At 48.1% G+C, this 19,511-nt stretch overlaps 2 protein-coding genes across 4 annotated transcripts in view; both read left to right on the forward strand.

The window, feature by feature from the left end:
* The first annotated feature begins 12,238 nt into the window (after positions 1 to 12,238).
* Positions 12,239 to 14,395, forward strand: LOC134565038 (histone H2A.Z). The gene is made up of 5 exons (XM_063424404.1): positions 12,239 to 12,437; positions 12,705 to 12,782; positions 13,161 to 13,274; positions 13,722 to 13,851; positions 14,000 to 14,395. Exons 1-5 carry the CDS (start codon positions 12,435 to 12,437, stop codon positions 14,059 to 14,061), a joined length of 387 nt encoding a protein of 128 aa, XP_063280474.1. The 5' UTR covers positions 12,239 to 12,434; the 3' UTR covers positions 14,062 to 14,395.
* Positions 14,396 to 15,523: 1,128 nt separating this feature from the next.
* LOC134565039 (dnaJ homolog subfamily B member 14-like) overlaps positions 15,524 to 19,511 on the forward strand; it is a 35,083-nt gene continuing 31,095 nt past the window's right edge. For 2 of the 3 annotated variants that reach the window (XM_063424407.1, XM_063424408.1), the window contains exon 1: positions 15,524 to 16,860. Coding sequence is in view for 1 of the 3 variants with exons in the window: in XM_063424406.1 (XP_063280476.1) it covers positions 15,777 to 15,909 (133 nt within the window). In the remaining 2 variants the exon portion in view is untranslated. The remainder of the gene's footprint in view (positions 16,861 to 19,511) is intronic. The other variant, XM_063424406.1, reaches the window with a different exon arrangement.

A 19,511-nucleotide genomic window follows, 5' to 3' on the forward strand; every position in this document is an offset into this window, starting at 1 on the left:
CCTCATTGGGTGATCACCCTGACCCCTTCCCCTTCCGCTTTCTTTGTGCATAAAAGCCCTCTCCATGTGGGCAAGTCGTCTTGGATCCACCATGCATTGAATAAACCACCTCTGTTCAACCCCCCAAGACCGGTGCTGCTGTTCCTTCTGTCCCTGCACTGAAAGCATTGATAACTGGGACCCGCAAAGCTTGTGGGGACATGTTGCACCCTGTACAGTGCCGCTTCACCTAAAGCACCCCTGGGTACAGAGGTACCTTGGGGGAACGCTTTAACATAGCACCCTTCCAGGGGTCCCAACGATGTCTCATTTCTCCTCTCCATCTGGTCTTCTTGGCCCCACCACTGGGGCTATGCCGAAAAGTACAGAATCCAGTAAAATTTGTGCTGACACCTCAAATGGTTCTGTGAAACTGGTAATTTCTCGGTATAAAACAATCCCCGGAGCTTGTAGTTCTTTGTAGACTAAAAATGAGAACATATTAATGTACTGTTCAGTGAGGGCTAGGCTGTCTGTGCCACAAGCCAGGTGTGGTACAGGATCTCATTCCACTTGTGAGCTTCAGTTACTTCTCTACAAAACCCAATTTACACCATGAGGAAGAAATGATAGTTGTAGTAGCTGCCTCCTACCACCTAAGAAGAGTTGGATCTCTTCTACTTGCAATGACTTTGGCAAGGAAAGGGCAGGCCCCTCAGTGAATTTTCTCTCCGGACTTCCAAAAGGCAGGTGGCATTTCTTTTTTCCTTTCATTTTCACAGAACAAGTTATGTAGAACCATTTCCAGATCCTGCAAGGGAGCATTTTGTTTGAAAACCTGTAAAAAGCCACCTTCAGGAAAATGCAATTTTCTTCCCATTTCTCTTTCATGTTTTCCAGGTTGCTTTCTTAGGCAAAGAAACTGGTATAACAAATTTTCTATAGCTGGTAAAAGCCTATTTGATTACAATGTCCTTGGGACATAGGTATCACAAGGTAAATTAGATTCACCTGAGAGCTCCCCAACTTGAACATCATTGGAGTAGGTGCTTGCAAATGACTGCAGCCAACACAAAATATCGCGTAAATATAGCTTCAATTACTATAATGAACAGAGCTCAGATATGAGGAAGGGAGAGGACCAAAAAAACAGCAAAAAGTGAGTGTTGAGGGATGAGGTTCTGTGTAAGACAATGGGAAGGATGAGGTAAAGGAGTTCTGGCTGTCACTGTCTCTGACAGACTCTCATTTCACTTTGCCTAACTAGCTATAGTTTCCTTTCAGAGCTGGCTAAACAAGAACAAGATAAAAATCTATTCAGTCTAGTCATTATGACACTATTAATGGCAAATACAAGGGTGTACCATGAACAGTATAGATATAGGGGTAGTTCAAGTCTTTCTGAAATCAGTATGCAAGTGTTACCTGCAGAGATTTGTATTTTGTTACGAGTATAGAAATTTATCAGAAAATAAACCCTTTTGCTTTCCAGCTGGTCCTCAGAGGGGCTGAGTGCATATAGGTTCTTTTTTTTAATTGTATCCAATTCAGCACTGTAAGTTCAGTTGCATTCAGTAAGATCCCAGAGGCACCAATACAGTGAGTCTCATTCACAATCAGAGATTCACAAATAGTGCAGCTTACCAATAAGACACTGTAAGTCTGGTTGGGTTCAGAAGAACTTTCACGAACACAGACTCATTGTGTAGTTTATTGGAACAACAGATTGCAAATTCTTACAGCTTGACAGTGATGGATTCACTAGATGTGCCAAATTTAAATATATAGTACTATGTACAAGTGTTTCTAGGTATGTTCTAGAGGTGCAAATCTTACCAAAGAGGCATCTCAACTATGGGGAAGGAGAGAGGATTATGCCCTTTGACTTGTGTGCAAGGTGGTGGGTATTCTCAACCTCTGCCACAGAGGACTGCAAATACCAAATCACCTTTTTGGAGATGTGGAGGTGAGAACATAGTCAAATATTCTGTCAGCTGCTATCAAAAAGGGGAGGGACAGAAACTTTACACCTAAATGAGGACTACTGAGAGTTACAAAAAGAGAGATTACAAAGGCTGTCTTGGACAAGGGCAGAACAGGACAGTGACACCACAGTGTTACTCCCTCTTCCACCTGGATTGCAGTGATGAGAATCACCTACAACTGTTGGGGGTTAGATTTGCTTCTTTTTCACTTACAGAATTTTTTCCCATAAGTTGCTAAGAAAAACTTAACGACAGTGCTTAACCAGAACAAAGGAAGTGGTCAAAGGAGATGGCAGCACAAGGCTACACCTATTGTTTTGAGTCTCTGGGAGTTTCCCTCAGAGGGGAGAGAGATAACCCGAGCTTTGGGAAAGGTAAAAGACAGAGCTGGGGGGACAGTTGCTAACTCTTGCTTTTCGGCATCGAGGAGGACAGTCAAGCTGCCCCTCGCTGCAAGAAGAGTTCACGGCCATCACTCCATCTCGTCCTGGGAAATCTACCGTCATCTGCTCTTGAACCCAGGAATCCTGAGCTCGCTTTCTCCGGCCCTCCCCCCACCACTGCTGCTTCTTCGGAGCTTTGAGGTTTTCCTGCTACTCTGTAGCCCTGCACTGCCCAGCCCTGCCGAGATATCCCTGCCGCTCCAGCTACCAGCGCAGAGCATCTGATCTCATCCACCAGCCCGGGACTTTCCACCCTTCCAGCTTGGCCTCTCGGAGTCCTGCAGGGGCACCGAGATCAAACTGCTCCAGGCTTTTGGGAAAGAAAGCCCTCAAGGTTCCTAGTTCTGTTTATTATTAATGCTGTAGTTGTTGTTTGTATGTTTTGTCATATATACTAGTAAAGAACTGTTATTCCTATCCCCATACCTCTGTCTGAAAGCCCCTTTAATTTTCTAAATTAGAATAATTTCGAAGGAGGGGATTAGAATTCTCCATCTCTAGGGAGGTCCTGCCCCTAGCAAATACCTGTCTTTCAAACCAAGACAAGAACCTATAGATAAAATAACCTATCACCCCATCGGCAGCCCATCATGCACATGGTAGTCCCTTCACCACATATCTCCCATCATATCTCATTCCTACAATGTGTGAAGCTGTTTAGAGACAACAGATATATCTGTTAAACTGAACAATTGACTCCATTAATCACTACAAACAATAGAGCAGTGCAGCCAGGGAGGGTGGGATTTTCCTGAACACAAATACAGCAGTCAGCAGGGAGACCCAGTTGAGCAGAACCCTGTTATTTGATAGAGATCCTGGAAAAGGGTACAAGGGAAGTCCTCTGCAAGGAGAAAGAACCCTGGGGGCAAATACAAGTCATACTGGAATTCATCTCATCACAAAAAATAGAGCCTAAATAATTTAAGTGGTGTCTAAAAAAACCCAAAACCCTAACAAAATATATTATTCCCCGAAGAGGAGTTAGTTCAGAGTTTGGCATACTGAAACCTCTTACAAAAAACTGAACTACTTATCTGTCACCTGAAATATTTATTTTCTCAAATGCTTTCTGCTGCCTGGCTTTTGAAGTTCCACAGATACCCAGATTTGTATCCATGGCAGAGCTGAGTGCCTTGACATGTGTAATATATGATGTGAGATAATTCGTGTTCATACAATGTAAATGTGAAATCATTCATATTCATGTAATATAATGTGAAATAACTCGCATTTGTGATCGATGGTGTAAAATCAATTGCGTTTTAGAAGAAATAGGGTAACAGTCACTGGGCTTGGAAATAAAGAAAAATGTTCAGGAATTGTAAACGCCTTTGCCCAAAACTCCAAGGACCACAATTTGCAACAGAAACAAGAGTGACTCTGAGAAGAGATAAGCCCACTCCAGTGATGGACTTGACAACAACGATGCAACAATTATTGCTTGATATGGATCTAGCCTCCATCATCCGGGGTGTGCATCCAATACGAGATTCCCAGAAATCGAGTCAAGTATTCATCTCTACTCGGAAATCCATTCAACCGTCCCGCAGTGGGGACAGAATTACATGAATATGGAAAAGGAATCGGGAAGACAAAGAAGTATGAAGCAATGCGCTGTCCAACTAAAGAAACTGTATATAAACTGACCATGAAGAGACTGAAATTGTGAACAGGGGAGCTCCGGTGCCATAGAGGCCGAAGCTAGGTTCACCCAGTACCAACCCCAGGCTCGACACTGATTTTGTTTGTGGCTTTTCCAAATTCCATTTTTAAAATTATTTAATATATTTCTTTTTATTAATTTGATTGACTACGTATTTATAACAAACTTGGGGACTCTTCCAGGATCCAGTTTTTGTGGTCTACAGTCCCCCTCGTTCCATCCGGGAGGCACCCCAGTGATTAAGTGGCCCAGAGGAACAGGGAGATTTCATGGAACCAACTGGACATCCGAACCAATCAGAAATCTAAGCCACAATCAAAAGAGGACAGGATAAGAGCTGGCTCAGGGGGTCTTGGAGAACTCAGAGAGGACTCAGGGAAAGGGGTCCTCAGAACCATGGCATAGTTTCACTCATAAAGTCGATGTGCACGAAGAATCTATGCAGGAAAAAGGCTCCGTAAGTATTGCATGGTTGAGTGGGGTGACTGAGTGTGAGTGAGACGTGATATTATCATGAGGTGCGTGCGGATCCCACGATCGCAGTTCCGTTTGCCCGCGAGGGAAACGGTTGGTCAAGGAGGAAGTGAGTGGCTCATCTCACGTCAAATCCGATCCTGGGAGGGTTGGACATCGGTCATGGTGGCTAAAAGGGAAGGGACATCCTTAGGAGTTTGAAGGGCTGGTAAACCTTTTAGTCTAGGACCAGGGTAGGTCCAGGTAACTTAGGCGAATAGAGAGCTCATCACCAGGTGAAACCCTCCTTGCCGGACCCTTGCGGGGTTAGTAGACTGCTGATACCAAAATAAGGAACTAGAAAAAATACGTTACCAGTTAAGTTTAAGATTGTGGAAGTCAGAGAAGTTAGGACTTCACTTGTAACGGGCTAAACTGCAGTAGCCTAGACAATATGGGACAGCGAAAAAGTAAACTTCAGGAAAAAACAGCAGAGAAGTCCACTGCGAATCTAAAGGACGGCACACCAGAAATCCCATGGGGAAGCCCATTGGAGTGGTTACTGGAGTGTTGGGACAAATGTCCTGTAAGAAGAAAATCAAAGGAAAAGATGGTTCATTACTGTGTAGAAATCTGGGGAGGAGAGGAAATAAGGAGTCATGTAGTTTGGCCTGTGTTTGGTACATTTGAGCAGTGGACATGCAGAGCTTTGTGCGTTTACATAGCCAGCAAACAGACACAGGATGATGAGGAGTACGAATACGCTAAGGTATGGGAAAGGGCGGACATCAGGTTCTACCCAATAAAAACTAAAAACCCTGGTGGGACCCAAGGAAGCGCATGGGAACCTTTAGATAATCTCCCACCACCATATCTACAGTCTTTACCCCAGACTGCGCAAGTCCCAGCACCCCCGGGACCCCCACCCCAACCCCTGCAGGCAGCTCGAGCCCCTCTACCAGGATCTTTGGCGCCGTCGCCTGAGCAACAACCCCCACTGGCAGGGGTTCAGCCCCTGCTCCCTTTCCGGCCCCAGGACCTCCTACCCCCAGAACACCCACCTCCTGAGCTGGACTCGGCACCCCCTCCCAACCCTAGCCCCTCCACACACACAAGCTCCCCAAAGGTGATATCCACCCTACTAGCTAGGAGGACGCAGCAAAGATTAAAGAAAATAAGTGAAGGAGATAGTGAAGAGGAGGAAGATAGGCACAATCTTCTCCCCCTAAGGGAGGTGCCGACGGCCCCAGAGATTATTGGATACGTAAATGTACCGATTCATACTGGAGATGTAAGAGCTTTTAAAAAGGGAGAAAAGAGAATTTAAGGGATGACCCTTTGGGGGTCTCAGATAGACTTAATGATTTCCTGGGCATGAGTATTTGTTCATGCAAAGCAGTGCTGAGGGGACAACACATAAGCAAGGTATTCAGAGAATGCCAGGGGAACGACGAATTTCCAAGCATCCATGTGGTCATTTTCGGCGTGGCAAACAGCGACATCTGGTGCCCAACTGGTAAAATTGCAAGCTGTGGGATGGGGGGGGGGGGGGGGGGGAAGGAAGAAAAAACTGTTTTCCACTGCTGCAATCATGAAACCCATGATTTCCTAGGACGATCGACTTCTGATGGAACTCCTCCGATCATTCGTGATGTCCCATGAAGCTACGTTACCCATGGACACGTGAGAGAACTGTATTCCTGGGGAAAAACGTGGAATTTTTTATAGTGCTGAAAAGGCACTGTCACTGGCCCTGTGGGAGACTGTGGGAAAGTCTCTTTGAATCCGTCCTCGACGGAGACCTGACTGTGGCCACGATGTTGGGATCTTGGGGAAAAATTTTCTGCTTCTTCATGAGATTGGCCAAGATTCCGATATTGGAATTGTGATGGAGAGACACAATTCTTGGTGCGGGAGCAGAGCGGGCTCCCCCGCAGGCTGTGTCCTTGTGGACGATAACCTGTCTGAAGCAGGGTTCGAGCCATCGCGGGAGGACTGTACCCCCGTGTCGGGGGTTGCGAGTGGCCAGCGCAAATTTTGGGAGGGGTGCGGAGTTTTTTCCAGTCCCTTTCCTGGGGCACCACACACCAGGAAGGGCAGTGAGCTGTGGGGTGAGGAAATCCCGGTCCCTGGGGCAGACCTGGGATTGGCAGTGCCTCCAGCGCAGGCGCTGGATGCCAGGGGCACCCCCCGCAGCCCTGAAGTGGGGATGGAGGCGCCTCCTGCGCCTGCGCCGTAGGCGGACGTGTTGGCAGGGGGGTCTCTGCAGACCCGTAGGCGGGCCCCGCCCCTGCCGAGGCAGCACCGCCCTGTCCTGCCCCACGTGGGCTTCGTCATCAGAGAAGCCCAGCGGGAGTGGGGCTACCCTGTCCTGCCCCACGTGGGCTGCATCATCAGAGCAGCCCCGAGACCCGCCCCCTGCCCGGGCAGCCCCTGGCCCTGACCGCCAAGAGCGGGCTGGGCGGCGCAGCGGCTCTGCCACCGCCCTCCTCCCCCTGCTGGCACCTGCCCGCACAGTCCCTGGCCCCGCCCACCAAGAGCGGGCCAAGCGAGGCAGCGGCTTTGCCCCAGCCCTCCTCCCCCGGCCGGCACCTGCCTGTGCGGCCCCGGCCTCCCCCGAACCGAGAAGGGGCTGAGCGCTGCAGCGGATCTGCCGTCCCCCCCCTCCCCCGACCGGCACTTGCAGGCTGAGCTGGGGGGCGAGCGGGGCTGGATCGCTGTCAGATTTGCACGCTCGCCCTCCATTGGATCAGGACGCATTTTCTGGCCCTGCACCACAGCTGGGTCCAGCTGGTGCTGTTGTGGAGCCACTGTCTGAATGTGCAGCCCTGCTCAGGCCTGTCCCGGGAGCCGTGGGCGTGGTTTCACAGCCTCAGGGCCACGCCTCCCTGTCCTGGGTGGATCTACCTGCCTTCCAAAGGGAGGTGGACAAGTGTGATCTCGGTTTTTCTAATGTCATACAGCTGATCCTTATTAACTTTGTGGATTTGATCCTTCCATATGAAATTAGACACCTGGCTTTGGCATTGTTTGGACCTGTTCGGGTTATGAAAAATATGGGATGTTAATTCATATTCTTATAGGTTATGACATATTAAAACTATGAAAATCACTGTATATATGTTATGAGAATATAAGTTTCAGTCTGCCTTGAAAATTTGCTAAGACAAAAAGCAGGCACCACCCTGGAATTTAACATTTAGAAAGGAGACAAAGGACTTATGGGAAAACCAGCCGGGAAACCAGCCGTCTCCCCAGCACCAGGAGAAGACACATTAAGATAAGCTATCAGTCTTCTCCTCCCTGGATGGCAGAGTCGTCAGATCATCATCATCAGCCAACACCCTCATCCGAACATGGAACACCACCATTAGAGGACCATCATCACCCACTCTCCGGAGATGAACTTTTACCATTCATCAACCTGGGCGTCAATGCACTCACAAGAAACCAGAAATTGACACCTCACCGGAGAGAAGGAACTCTTTTCAGCTAAGCCGGAGACAACTATGAATTTGAATAACTAGCTTGGACACAAAGAGACTAGGAGGAAATTTTTGCCAGGGGCGGAATAAAGTGCATAAAAGCTAAGCCCCGAACAAAGCCAATTTGTGAACCTAGGGGGGACGGCAGTTGGCCAGGTACTGCATCCCGGTTCACCCTTGACATTTTCCCGGGTAAAAATAGTCAGTTGTCTCCGCTGTGGGTGGTTTTGTCGAAATTCTGTAATTCGATCTTTTTGTTAATAAACCAAAATTTTATTTTTAATTGGAATATTATGTTGGCATTTATAACAGGGTTATCGCTGTTGAAGGCAATTGGAGACGCTGGTGTCTTGGTTTGAAAGACAGGTATCTGCTAGGAAGGGGGCAGGACCTCCCCGGAGAATTCAAATCCCCTCCCTCCAAATTATTCCAATTAAAAAAAAAATTAAAGGAGCTTTCAGACAGAGGTATGGGGGTAGGAATAACAGTTCTTTACTAGTATATATGACAAAACAACAAACAAACAACTACAGCATTAATTATAAACAGAACTAGGAACCTTGAGGGCTTTCTTTCCCAAAAGCCCGGGGCAGTTTGATCTTGGTGCTCTTGCAGGACTCTGAGAGGCCAAGCTGGAAGGGTGGAAAGTCCCGGGCTGGTGGATGAGATCAGATGCTCTGCGCTGGTAGCTGGAGTGGCAGGGGTGTCCCGGCAGGGCTGGGCAGTGCAGGGCTACAGAGTAGCAGGAAAACCTCAAAGCTCCGAAGAAGCAGCGGCGATGGGGGAACAGCTGGAGAAAGCGAGCTCAGGATTCCTGGGTACATGAGCAGATGACGGTAGCTTTCCCAGGACGAGATGGAGTGATGGCCGTGAACTCTTCCTGCAGAGAGGGGCAGCTTGACTGTCCTCCTCGATGCCGAAAAGCAAGAGTTAGCAACTGTTCCCCCAGCTCTGTCTTTTACCTTTCCCAAAGCTGGCATTATCTCTCCTCTCTGAGGGAAACTCCCAGAGACTCAAAAACAATAGGTGTAGACTTGTGCTGCCATCTCCTTCAACTACTCCCTTTGTTCTAGTTAAGTACTGTCATTAGGGTTTCTTAGCAACTTATGGGAAAAAATTCTGTAAGTGAAAAAGAGGCAAATCTAACCCCCAACACCTAGTTTCTGAGCATTCATATTAAAGTAGAAGTCTTTCACCCTCTCCTGCTCTGTCGTGTAAACAAGGAGATTGTGTTTTATTAATATTACCATTGTTTTCACATTCTTCTCCAAGGAGAGGAGAGGTTGTGTGACAGTCCTTTTGACCAACGTGGTTGAGAAGTGGGGATTCCACTCTCCAATCCATGGTCATCTTTCAAATAGTATTTAAGAGCATGTAATAAACGTCAGACTGGCTCTGCCCTGCTTTTCTCTCATAACTCCCGAGTCTCTGCGTGGTCATTTCGAGTGTGGCAAACAGTGACAAAATATAAGTTGGATATTAGGAAGAAGTTTTTCACAGAGAGAGTAATAAAATACTGGAATAGCCTGCCTGGGGAGGTGGTGGAGTCGCCATCCTTGGATGTGTTTAAAAAAAGACTGGATGTGGCACTCAGTGCCATGGTTTAGTGTAGGTGTTAGGGCATGGGTTGGACTCGATGATCTTGAAGGTCTCTTCCAACTGACTAATTCTGTGAATCTGTGATATGGTAGAACTCCCTGTTTCCTGTTTTCCAGGACTATTTCAATGGGTTTCTGGAAACAGGAGGTTTGCAATTGTCTTGTGTTCTATTGATTAGTTCCTCTGTTTTTCATAATACACAAACATGAAGTTGACAAGCAATTAGTTACTAGATCCAGGGTAGCTTATCTTAAATCCAGTTTCTTTTAACCATCCTCTAACTTTTAACTGATTTCAGCAAATCTTATCTATTCATTTCAGCTAAATCAGCAACATCTATTGTTAACTATACCCTCAGCTTTTCTAAAATCTTCAAAATTAGTGTCTCAGCCTTACAGATCCAGCTCATCTTCCCTCTAGGGCTATTCAGCCATCTAAGAGCCAAGGTTTCTCCCTGAGCTCATTGCATGCTCACAGATGAACAGCAGATCTCTCAGATAATACAGACCTACAGTGTTCTGGAAGAGCACAGTGAATTGTTAATTTTTTGAAGCTGAACAAATTGGATTAACCAAGAACACCCTCAGCTGAGGTCTGAGGTTAAATGGTAACTTAGTTAAAATGGCACCCCCAAAAAAAAACAAGCGTGTTAAGTCTTCATTTTAGGGAAATACAGGCAGGGATTTGAAGTGCCCAAGGTGAGGAAATTTGCACTGCATTGATTGTTACACTTGGAACAGAATTAAGGATAAAATGCTTTTAACTCTAGTTTGTGAAATATCCAGAGACACAAAGAGGTCTGAGGCTGGGTGGCCCTAGGTATTGGTGCATCCCCTGCTTGCGATAGATGAAAAAATAAAAAATCAGTGCACATGTGTAGTTGTTGGTGTTATGAACTAATTTCCAGTGGGTATGAGGGCTCAAAAAGCTGCCCGTGTTCGCTGCTGTGGCCCTGGGAGGGGGGCAGGGCTATGTCTCTAGAACACCAGCCGCCGGGCAACCACAGCCATGCCATGAGGCCCTGACAGGTGCAGCCACTGCTAATGAGAACCACGGCCGGGCTCTGAACAGAGTAAATGGGGGGGAGGGAGGGGGGGGGGGCTGGGGGGGGGGGGGCACTGGAACCCCCAGAGTTTCCCAGGGAAGGGAAAACCCGGTCGAGAGGGGTTGTGCCATCCCTGTCCTAGCACCCATAGCAAGACAGCCGCACCATCCCCACAGAGGAAAATGTGGAGCATCCATTAGCATATTAAAAGAGTTTCTGAGTACTCAAAATGCAACCCCCTCCTCCCATCAATTTGTGCCGTCACCCAGCCTTTTAGAAAAATGGGGGTTTTTTTCTCTTTTGCAGAGAACCCCATAGCTGGGGTGATGCTGCTGTCCCTAGAAAGCCGCTGACCCCCTCCCGGCTAGGCTAGATGTAGCCCCACACCCCAGCAAGTTTGAGGATGAAGGGAAGCAGCCCTGTGGCATTCTCCTACCTCATTAAAATGTGAAAAGGAGCGGCTCCTGTCTAGATAGCCCTGTCATTGTTCGCTGTAACTACCTTTTCAGCAGGGATACCCTCTGCTGCGACCAGGACAAATGCATATGCATTTGTATATGCAAATAAAACCGACCCTGTGAATCCTGGGAGGGCTTTTTTGAGAGGAACTGCACCCCAAGATGGGAAGCTAGATGCATCAGAGGAGAATTAGATAGTGCCCTGGCCGAGGAAGGAGTGGACGCACCCCCTGGCCTGGTTTGAAGACTCACCATAACCTATGAGGAGTCTCAATGGAATGGGAGCCGGCCAGCTCAAGTGACTGAGACAGAGAACGGGAAACTCCAGGTTTTTCCCTGAGGGTTAAGAGCTGACTGTGCACTCCAGTGACAGACTGCCACTGCTCTGCCTTCTGATGGTTGACCAGAGAGAACTCCTAGCTGTTCCTATGGGAACAAGGACTCGCCACCCACTGTTTGCAGTGGAGTGATGAACTGGGACAGCACTTGCAGTGTGGAAAACTCCTGCCGGACGCTACCATCCAGCTGATGACTTTAATAAAGAGCTGAATATTAATAAAGGCATATTCCCTGTTCTTTTCATTGGCACTTTCCCACCGCCAGAATGTTGAGGTGTTGATGCGAGCTTTATTCGATGCCCCTGAGCAGCCTAGTGTCCTCACTAACGCAGTGTAATAGCCCCTCATCCCAAGCCCGGGACATGATCTCCTTCAGGCTGCTCCTGAGGCGCTTTGCACACAAAGCCAAATAACTCGATTGTGGAAAGAAAGCTTCGCCAGGAGCGCAGCGGCTCTGGAGCGATTTAAGTACACAGGCGAGGCTCGGTGCCGGAGCGGGACCTGGCGATACAGAACCCCGGGAAAATAAGTGGAGTGACTCTGGGAAGGGCCTCTCCCGCCGGTGACCCCACGGAGCCCCATCCCCAGCACAGGCCGCCGGCGCCGAGGCGAAGGAAGCCCCCAAAAGGCGGGCGACATAACCAAAACACCCCCGCCTTCATCCCATCTTGTCTCTTTAAGTGGAGGCGGGGGCTTCTCCTGCCCCCCTCCCCCACCCCCCCATCTTGCGGCCGGCCTCGCCCCGCCATTGGTTGTCGCTGGGGCAGAGCGGCCGTCCCGCCCGCGGCCATTGGCTGGCGGAGAGGCCGGGGTTCCCGGATGCGGCCGCACGGTGTGAATATAAAGGGCCGGGGGAAGGCGGGAGTGGGCATAGTTTGATTTGCGGCGGGTTCGGTTCGGTCGGTGCTCGCGTCCGGGCTTGGTGCGTGCGGGACGCTCTCTGCTTCAGTTTTCCCTTGTGCGACAGTGCGCTCCGGTTTGCTATGGTGAGGAACAGCGGGGGCCAATCGGGGAACGGACGGCGGTGGCTGGGGCCGGGGCGGTTCCGTGCTGTTGATGGTGGGGGGAACGCGCGCGGGCTTAGTGGGGGGAGGGTCGCACGCGCATTGGCGCCCCGGGGACGGGGGGACGGGGACGGGGGGGGGACGGTGTGGTGGCCGCGCATGCGCGCGGGGAGGGGCCTGTGCGGCGGGGTGCGGAGGGCGCGCATGCGCGGTGGGGGACGTCAGCTTCTGTTCTCTTTGTGTTGCTAGGCTGGTGGGAAAGCTGGGAAGGACTCTGGGAAGACCAAGACCAAAGCAGTTTCCCGCTCCCAAAGGGCTGGATTGCAGGTGAGCAGGGGCTGGGATGTGGGTGAGTTCAAGTCAGGCTTTCCATCTGTTGGTTTGTTTGTGTGAAACGTTCACACTCTTCTGTCTTGCTGTTGTTTGGAATGATGTAAGGCTCATAAGCCAGACATTAGCACACCTGATGGGGTTTAGACCTTTGCATATGCAGGGAGGAAAGTAATTCCCTTGTGGCCATTGCTACTGCTTGTGCTGAGAATTGTGCAAGTTGCTGATGTGAGTTTGGCATGCAGTGTCTTAACTGGATTCTCAAGTTTTGAAATTAGCCTGTGCTGCTGCCCCTGGGATTCTGCTGCCCAGGGTGTGGTTTTGTGCAGAGACATTCTGTTGTCACAGCTTGTTCATACTTCTGTTATTTTCCAGTTCCCTGTTGGCCGCATCCATAGGCACCTGAAGTCTAGGACAACCAGCCATGGGCGTGTAGGAGCCACAGCTGCTGTGTATAGTGCTGCAATCCTGGAGTACCTGACAGCTGAGGTAAAATGCCTGCATGGGGTGCCAGCAAGGTGGTCAATCCCCAAAAGGCATAATGACCATTGCCTACTGTATTTGACAGTTTGGACTGGGTTGTGAACTCTTTGTGTGCTTTGAGACACTTTAAATGCATACATCAGCAAAAGACCACAAAACATAACTCCTGCATTTCATGCAAATCCCTGAGTGTGACTTGTAGGAAAAATGTAGTGTGTGAAATAACTTTTAAAATGAGCCATTACAGTATGCCATATTTGCTGTAGAACACTTACTCTGTCATTGGGAAAACTAAATGCAGAGCTCCAAAGGAGGAACTCCTTCAAAAGAGACATTGTTTGCTGTCTTGGTGTCACTAACAGTGACGCTGTATTTCTAACCGAGAATTAAACAGCTAAGACTGTGCCATTGGTCTCCTTTAATTGTAACTGTTGAAAAATGGTTTTGTTTCAGGTCCTTGAGCTGGCAGGAAATGCATCCAAAGACTTGAAGGTGAAACGTATCACTCCCCGTCACCTGCAGCTTGCCATTAGAGGAGATGAAGAGCTGGATTCTTTGATCAAAGCAACAATTGCTGGTGGTGGTATGTCAGTTGCTTGCTGTTCATGGGTACTTGGGTGGTATGAACAGTCACAGATTTGAAGTTCCTTAGTGTTGTCATTTTATTTGAAGTATGAAGTTTAAGAAAATTGAAGAGAAATAGCATGGTCTTAACTGTTGTTCTTTCTTAGGTGTAATACCACATATCCACAAGTCCCTCATTGGCAAGAAAGGACAACAGAAGACTGTCTAAAGGATACCAGGATTCCTTGTTATCTCAGGACTCAAAGTACTTAATTTGTCCAGTGTTGGTGATTCCAGTGGACTGTATCTGTGAAACACAATTTTGCCTTTTAACTTTAAGAAGCTAAAGCTCCCTTGAGCTTTCTAACAAACCAAATTTCTGCATTGGAGTCTTAACCATATTTAAGTGTTACCATGGCTTCAAAGAAGCTATTGTGTTCGTAGTGGGTTGTAATTGAGCTGACTGTTTCTAGATTGGTTTTAAGTAAAGGAAATGTTTGGTTTTGTACAGACTTCTCATCTACTAGAGTGGAAATACTCAATAAAGGTTATGCCAAGACTGATTTCTCTTTTCCATTAACTGGAAAATGTGGTCTCCACTGCGCAGCTCTTGAAGTTGTTCCAAGAGCAAGTAACTGACAACCCTTCCTGCAAGGCTTGGGGCTTCTTGAAATACAGCCTGAGAATAGTGCAGTTAGTAAATACCATGCAGTGCAAGGCACAGGGCTTTGTCCTGTAAACTTACACTCTTCCTAACTGAACCTGCTGTGTCGTGCTGAAGTTGTCTTTAGCAGGGCAGATGAAAGGCTGATGTTATTTAAGGCCAGTTTTACTCAGTGTCAGCCTCCATAGAGGGAGAGGGTCTGTCATGCAGGAGCATAAGATAAGCTGAAGGGATGTTGAAATTCCATGCTTCACATAATTTTGTGTCAGGGCCTGGACCCTCTTACTGTTTCAGCTTGCAAAAGCTTTGTACAGAAATCCATGACAGCAGGACTGTACTGCAGCAGACTTTAAATTGTGCCTTGCAGTAGAATTCTCAGTAGCTGTGGATTATAGGGGGGTGTGGGCACACCTTCAGGTGTCCTCCACTCTGCCACTTCATGCAGCAAAGCCCTGCCTGTTGTGGTACGGGAAAGCTCTTTTTGGTAACACAGAAGGGAATGGTTACTATATGCGGCTGGCGGTAGCAAGCTCCCTGCCTTCCAGAACTGCAGTCAGCAGTGAAATACTGCAAGTAGAGATGCTTCTGCTGAGACCGGGCTCTTGCAGGCAATAATCTCTGCTGCAGCACTGTAGCTGGAAGGCGGTGACCTAGATCAGAGACACTGGTGAGACCTGTGCTAACTGCGCTCCTCTGCCACTGCGGTGCTTCCCTGGATCGGCACCCGACTGCTTCCTTCGCGGCAAAGCAGTCCTTGCCAGGCTGTAATTGATGTTAGTAATTACACTGAGCCGTAACGAGGTGCTAATGAGTACCTTAAGGCATAGTCAGGCACGGGAAGCAGTGGCCCCGCGCGGGCTCCTCTCATTTCTGTGCAGGGCCGCAGTGCTGCGGCATCGCGCACGGTAATTGCCCATCGCAGCCGGCTCCCTCGCGGGGCCTGGCGTGCGGGCGGCTGCGCTCCCGGCCCTTCCAGCCGCTCCAGGCCGGGCGGCGGCGGAGCCCCGGGCGGGCAGGGCGGCGCATGCGCGGCGGGGCCCGGGCAGGGCGGCGCACGCGCGGCGGGGCCCGGAACGGGCGGCCGGGCTGGCGCCGGGGTGAGTGCCGCGCTGGGGCTGCGGCAGCGCCGGGGCAGGGGCGGGATGAGCCCTGCGGAGTGAACGCAGCTCTGCCTGACGTCCCGCGCCGCTCTCGGCTCCTCCGCTCTGCTCACCTCCGCTCTGGCTTCAGGCCCCTTCTCTCTTCGCTGCGGCGGGCGGAGCCAGCGGAAGGAGAAGCCCATGGAGGGGAACCGGGACGAGGCCGAGAAGTGCATTGGGATCGCGCGGGAGGCGCTGGAGGCCGGGAACCGCGACCGCGCCCTCCGCTTCCTGGGCAAGGCGCAGAAGCTCTACCCGACCGAGACGGCCCGAGGTGAAGCCCGGCCCCCTCCCCGCTCCCGCGGCCTGGCTCCGTCGGGACGAGCCTGGACCGCCCGCGGGGCCCGCAGGAGGGCGGGCGCAGGGGGGCCTCCTCCGGGGGGCTATGCAGGCTGAGGCGAGCGGGACCCGGCCCCAAAGCCAGCCCGGGGCTGTGGCGGGGCGCGCCACTCGGCTGGGAAAGGAGGCCGGAGTGTGCGCCCAGGAGCAGCGCTCAGGGCAGTGCCTTCCCCCCCGCCAGTGCATGACTCCGGCGTCAGGCGCTGCGGAGGAGTGGGTTCACCTCCCCCGGTGCCAGTGTGGATCTTCCAGGGCCGACCCAGCTCCTCGCCTACATTCCCTCTCCTCCCTACAGCCATCAGTAAAAGCGCGGCCATACAGACGCGGCTTAGTCCCGATTAACATCAGGACATCTCAGGCCCCAGGCCGAGACAGGCTGGGTTGGCTTCTTTTCTGTCGCTGTGGATCACCCCTCTCTAACAGCTTGCAATGAGAGCTGCAGCTCCAGAGTGGACCGTGTGTTCATTCTCTAATATACTTGTGGTTTGGGTTTTCTTGGGTTTGGTTCCCTTTTGGTTGTATAGCAGCCACTTAGGAATTGCACATGAGTTTACCTTTCCTGGAGAAAATGGAATATGTGGCTCCCCCCCAGACTTAATTAGCTCTTCTGACTACTCCATACTAAAAACTTGAAACCATTTAGCAAAAGGTATTTAGAAATAATTGTTTAAAAGGAACTGTAGTAAGGTTTCAGTGTATGTAGAACTGTTACCTGTCTTGGAGCCTTTCTGTCACACAGTGCCGGAAGTCCGCTCAAGACACCTTTGGACACAGCAGGGACTTGTTACATTCCTCTGGCTCTCACTGGTCTATGCTGTGAAAGGAGTAGGAACTACTTCAGTGCCCTGTACCACTTAAAGGCCTCAGCATTTGCCGTTTCTGAAGTGTAAGTTTGAGGCGAAATCTTGACTGGAAGTTGCTGTGAGGAGATGCAGTGAATATTTTTGGGCCTCTTATCTCCTGTCTTCTTATTATGTGCAAACAATAAATGAAAATTTCACTGATACTTTTCTTTTTTAATTAGTGTTTAATTTTTCAAGTGTTTGTTTTTTCTCCTGCAAGACAGTATGATGTTGCCATATTCCCCTAAATTTCCGTGGCTTGAGAACATGACATGCATGAAAATACTTTGAACTTTTTGGAATCTGTGTTGGTCGGGAGGCAGGAAGGCAGAGGATTTCAATTCAGCTTCTTCCACCAAGGAGAGCAAATAGCTTCGTCTGCTTCACACAGCTTATCATCTTATATCTCAAAGATAAGATCTAGAGTAGCTTTCAGGGAAAAAAAATCTTCATCTGACTTGTTTTGAGCATTTGGTGTGTTTTTTTTTTAAGTAGGACTGTCACTACATAACCACCATTATAAAGTATTCAGTGCAAGAAATAGATGGCTAATTAGGCTATTGTCTGTAGGACACGTGTTTTATTCACTGGAAACTAGCAGAGTCAATCACACATGAGGCACAGACCTGGGGAAAAGAAGATGGCCTTGTGGTAGTGGGCTGTAATCTGAGGAACTGTGTCTTTTAAAGTAAAAGCTTCACAGAATTTCTCTGTGATGTTAAATAAGTCAGTTCACTCTGTTTCCATTAGTGACCAGCTAATTGTTTATGCTTCGTTTTTTCAGGTATTCAGCTTGAAAGAAGGGCCTGATTTGTGGTACTGGTGGGCAGTTGAAGCCCCATCTGAAGCTAAAGAGAATTGCAGATGCCCTAATACCACTGAAAAAGCCCTAGGCCTGATTTGAACTAGATACTTTGATATTAGGGGACTCTGTAAACTTCTAATATCTCTATGCTTCAGCTGTGGAGGTTGTTAAATCTTAAACTCATCTCATTTCCTCCCAATACAACACCAACTCATTGAATTTATTTTGGTTTAAAGTTTGAGGCACTTAAATGGTCCTCTTAAAAGTGCAGTAAGGTGCAAGGACACAAACTCTTTTTCAGGACAGGTTCTGGAAGAGGTGCAATAAATTACAGCTGGCATTTTACACTAAGAACAAATTAAATTGCTCTCGTTGGCATCTTTTAGTGGGGGGTCCACTTGAAGACGAAATCCAACTCATAATTCAGGTAATCAAAAATGTGTCGTAGTATATACCAGAGAGAAAGAAGCAGTTAAGGTTTTGTTAGCCCATTTAGTTCTAACACAAATTCTTATTCTACAGTCACAATGTGTTTGGTTTATATGGTGCTAGGACAATGTGGTGCAGGCCCAGTTGTCACTGCTCACTTTTTTTTTTCTCTGGAGTGTGGATTAGAAGGTAGTTGAACTAATTTCTCACTGAAGTTGCAGATTCTGCGTTTGTTGTACCTTTAGTATCATTTTGAGAAAAATTGCCCACCATTTCACAAATGAAGTTCTGTCAGTCATAAAAGCAATGAGAACGGTAATGCTGAATCTTTTACTGGCAGGAGCTTCCTCCTCCTGATGTTATAGTGGATTACAAAAGGACAGAGAATAGGTTTTAACTATTGTCTCTAAAACAATGCTGTGTGTGATCTGCTTTTGGCAACATTTACATTTGAAGGGCATTCAGCACTAGTTCAGTCATCAGTGAAGTTTAGTTTTGCTAAACAAAGCTGCCTGAAATATGCTGACTGTAGCACTGCTATTTTAAGGCTTTACTAGTGTGAAATGTAAGGTCAATGCTTATTTAATGATACTGAGCTAATGACTTCATATTAGCAGTGTCCATGTTGACGTAATTCTTTGCTAGAAAATAATTTTACCCTTCAGCTGTTAAAAAAAAGTTTGATTTTGATTTTTGCTAATGATTCATCTTGCAACTGAACGGAACCTAATTGCATGTCTGGAAAAGATTTTTAAGAGTGGGTTTAAAGACATCAAAGGACAAGATGACCCTTTCAAACTTAGGTGCCATTCTGTTTGAAGGCAGAAAACAATGTTAAGAAAAACTTTATTTTTTCAGTGCTTCTTAAGATGTTTTTTTCCTATTTCTGATGCTGCCTTTAAAAACAATTTTTTTGGGTGCATGTCAGCTGAGTTTTTAGGCTGTTGCATTAGGACAAATTCTGAATTAGAATTCTTCCATTAGTCAAACTGTGTGTATAGGGGTCATGTTCAATGAATAATGGAATCAAATGTAGTCCAAGGATCTTTCATTCAACAAGAGGTAATAGTACACACATGAGAGGCTTCAGACACATTCAGAGATAAGATTCGTTTCCTTACCTGCTAACAAAACAAGTCTTTGGTTGGCTGTATGCCCTGTTTTGAAATACTAGATGCACAGTGAAAGTTTTCTTTAATGCACTGTTGGTACTACAGTTCTAACAGCTGATTTTACCACCAGCAGTTCATGGAAGAGTCAGAGTTTTTTCTGAATATCTAAACTATATCTTTTCTTTGAAGGAAACAATGGTCCCATACTCTTTGTGTGGTTTTCTTTTTCAGTGTAGGACAATAGCATGTTTGTATACGCTTGTCCTGCTATTTTAAGAAGTTCACACCGATATATTTGAATTTTATTTTTTTAAGCATCCTGCATTGTATTCTCAGCAATGCAACTCCG

The sequence above is a fragment of the Prinia subflava genome (genome assembly GCF_021018805.1).
Source record: "Prinia subflava isolate CZ2003 ecotype Zambia chromosome W unlocalized genomic scaffold, Cam_Psub_1.2 scaffold_32_NEW, whole genome shotgun sequence".
In the NCBI taxonomy this organism is placed as follows: Eukaryota; Metazoa; Chordata; class Aves; order Passeriformes; family Cisticolidae; genus Prinia; species Prinia subflava.

Bases quoted from the DNA above. Each gene is read 5' to 3' on its own strand.
- LOC134565038 (XM_063424404.1), top strand. The intron at 12,783-13,160 runs GTGAGCAGGGGC...GTTATTTTCCAG, and splicing joins CCCAAAGGGCTGGATTGCAG to TTCCCTGTTGGCCGCATCCA. The intron at 13,852-13,999 runs GTATGTCAGTTG...GTTCTTTCTTAG, and splicing joins AGCAACAATTGCTGGTGGTG to GTGTAATACCACATATCCAC.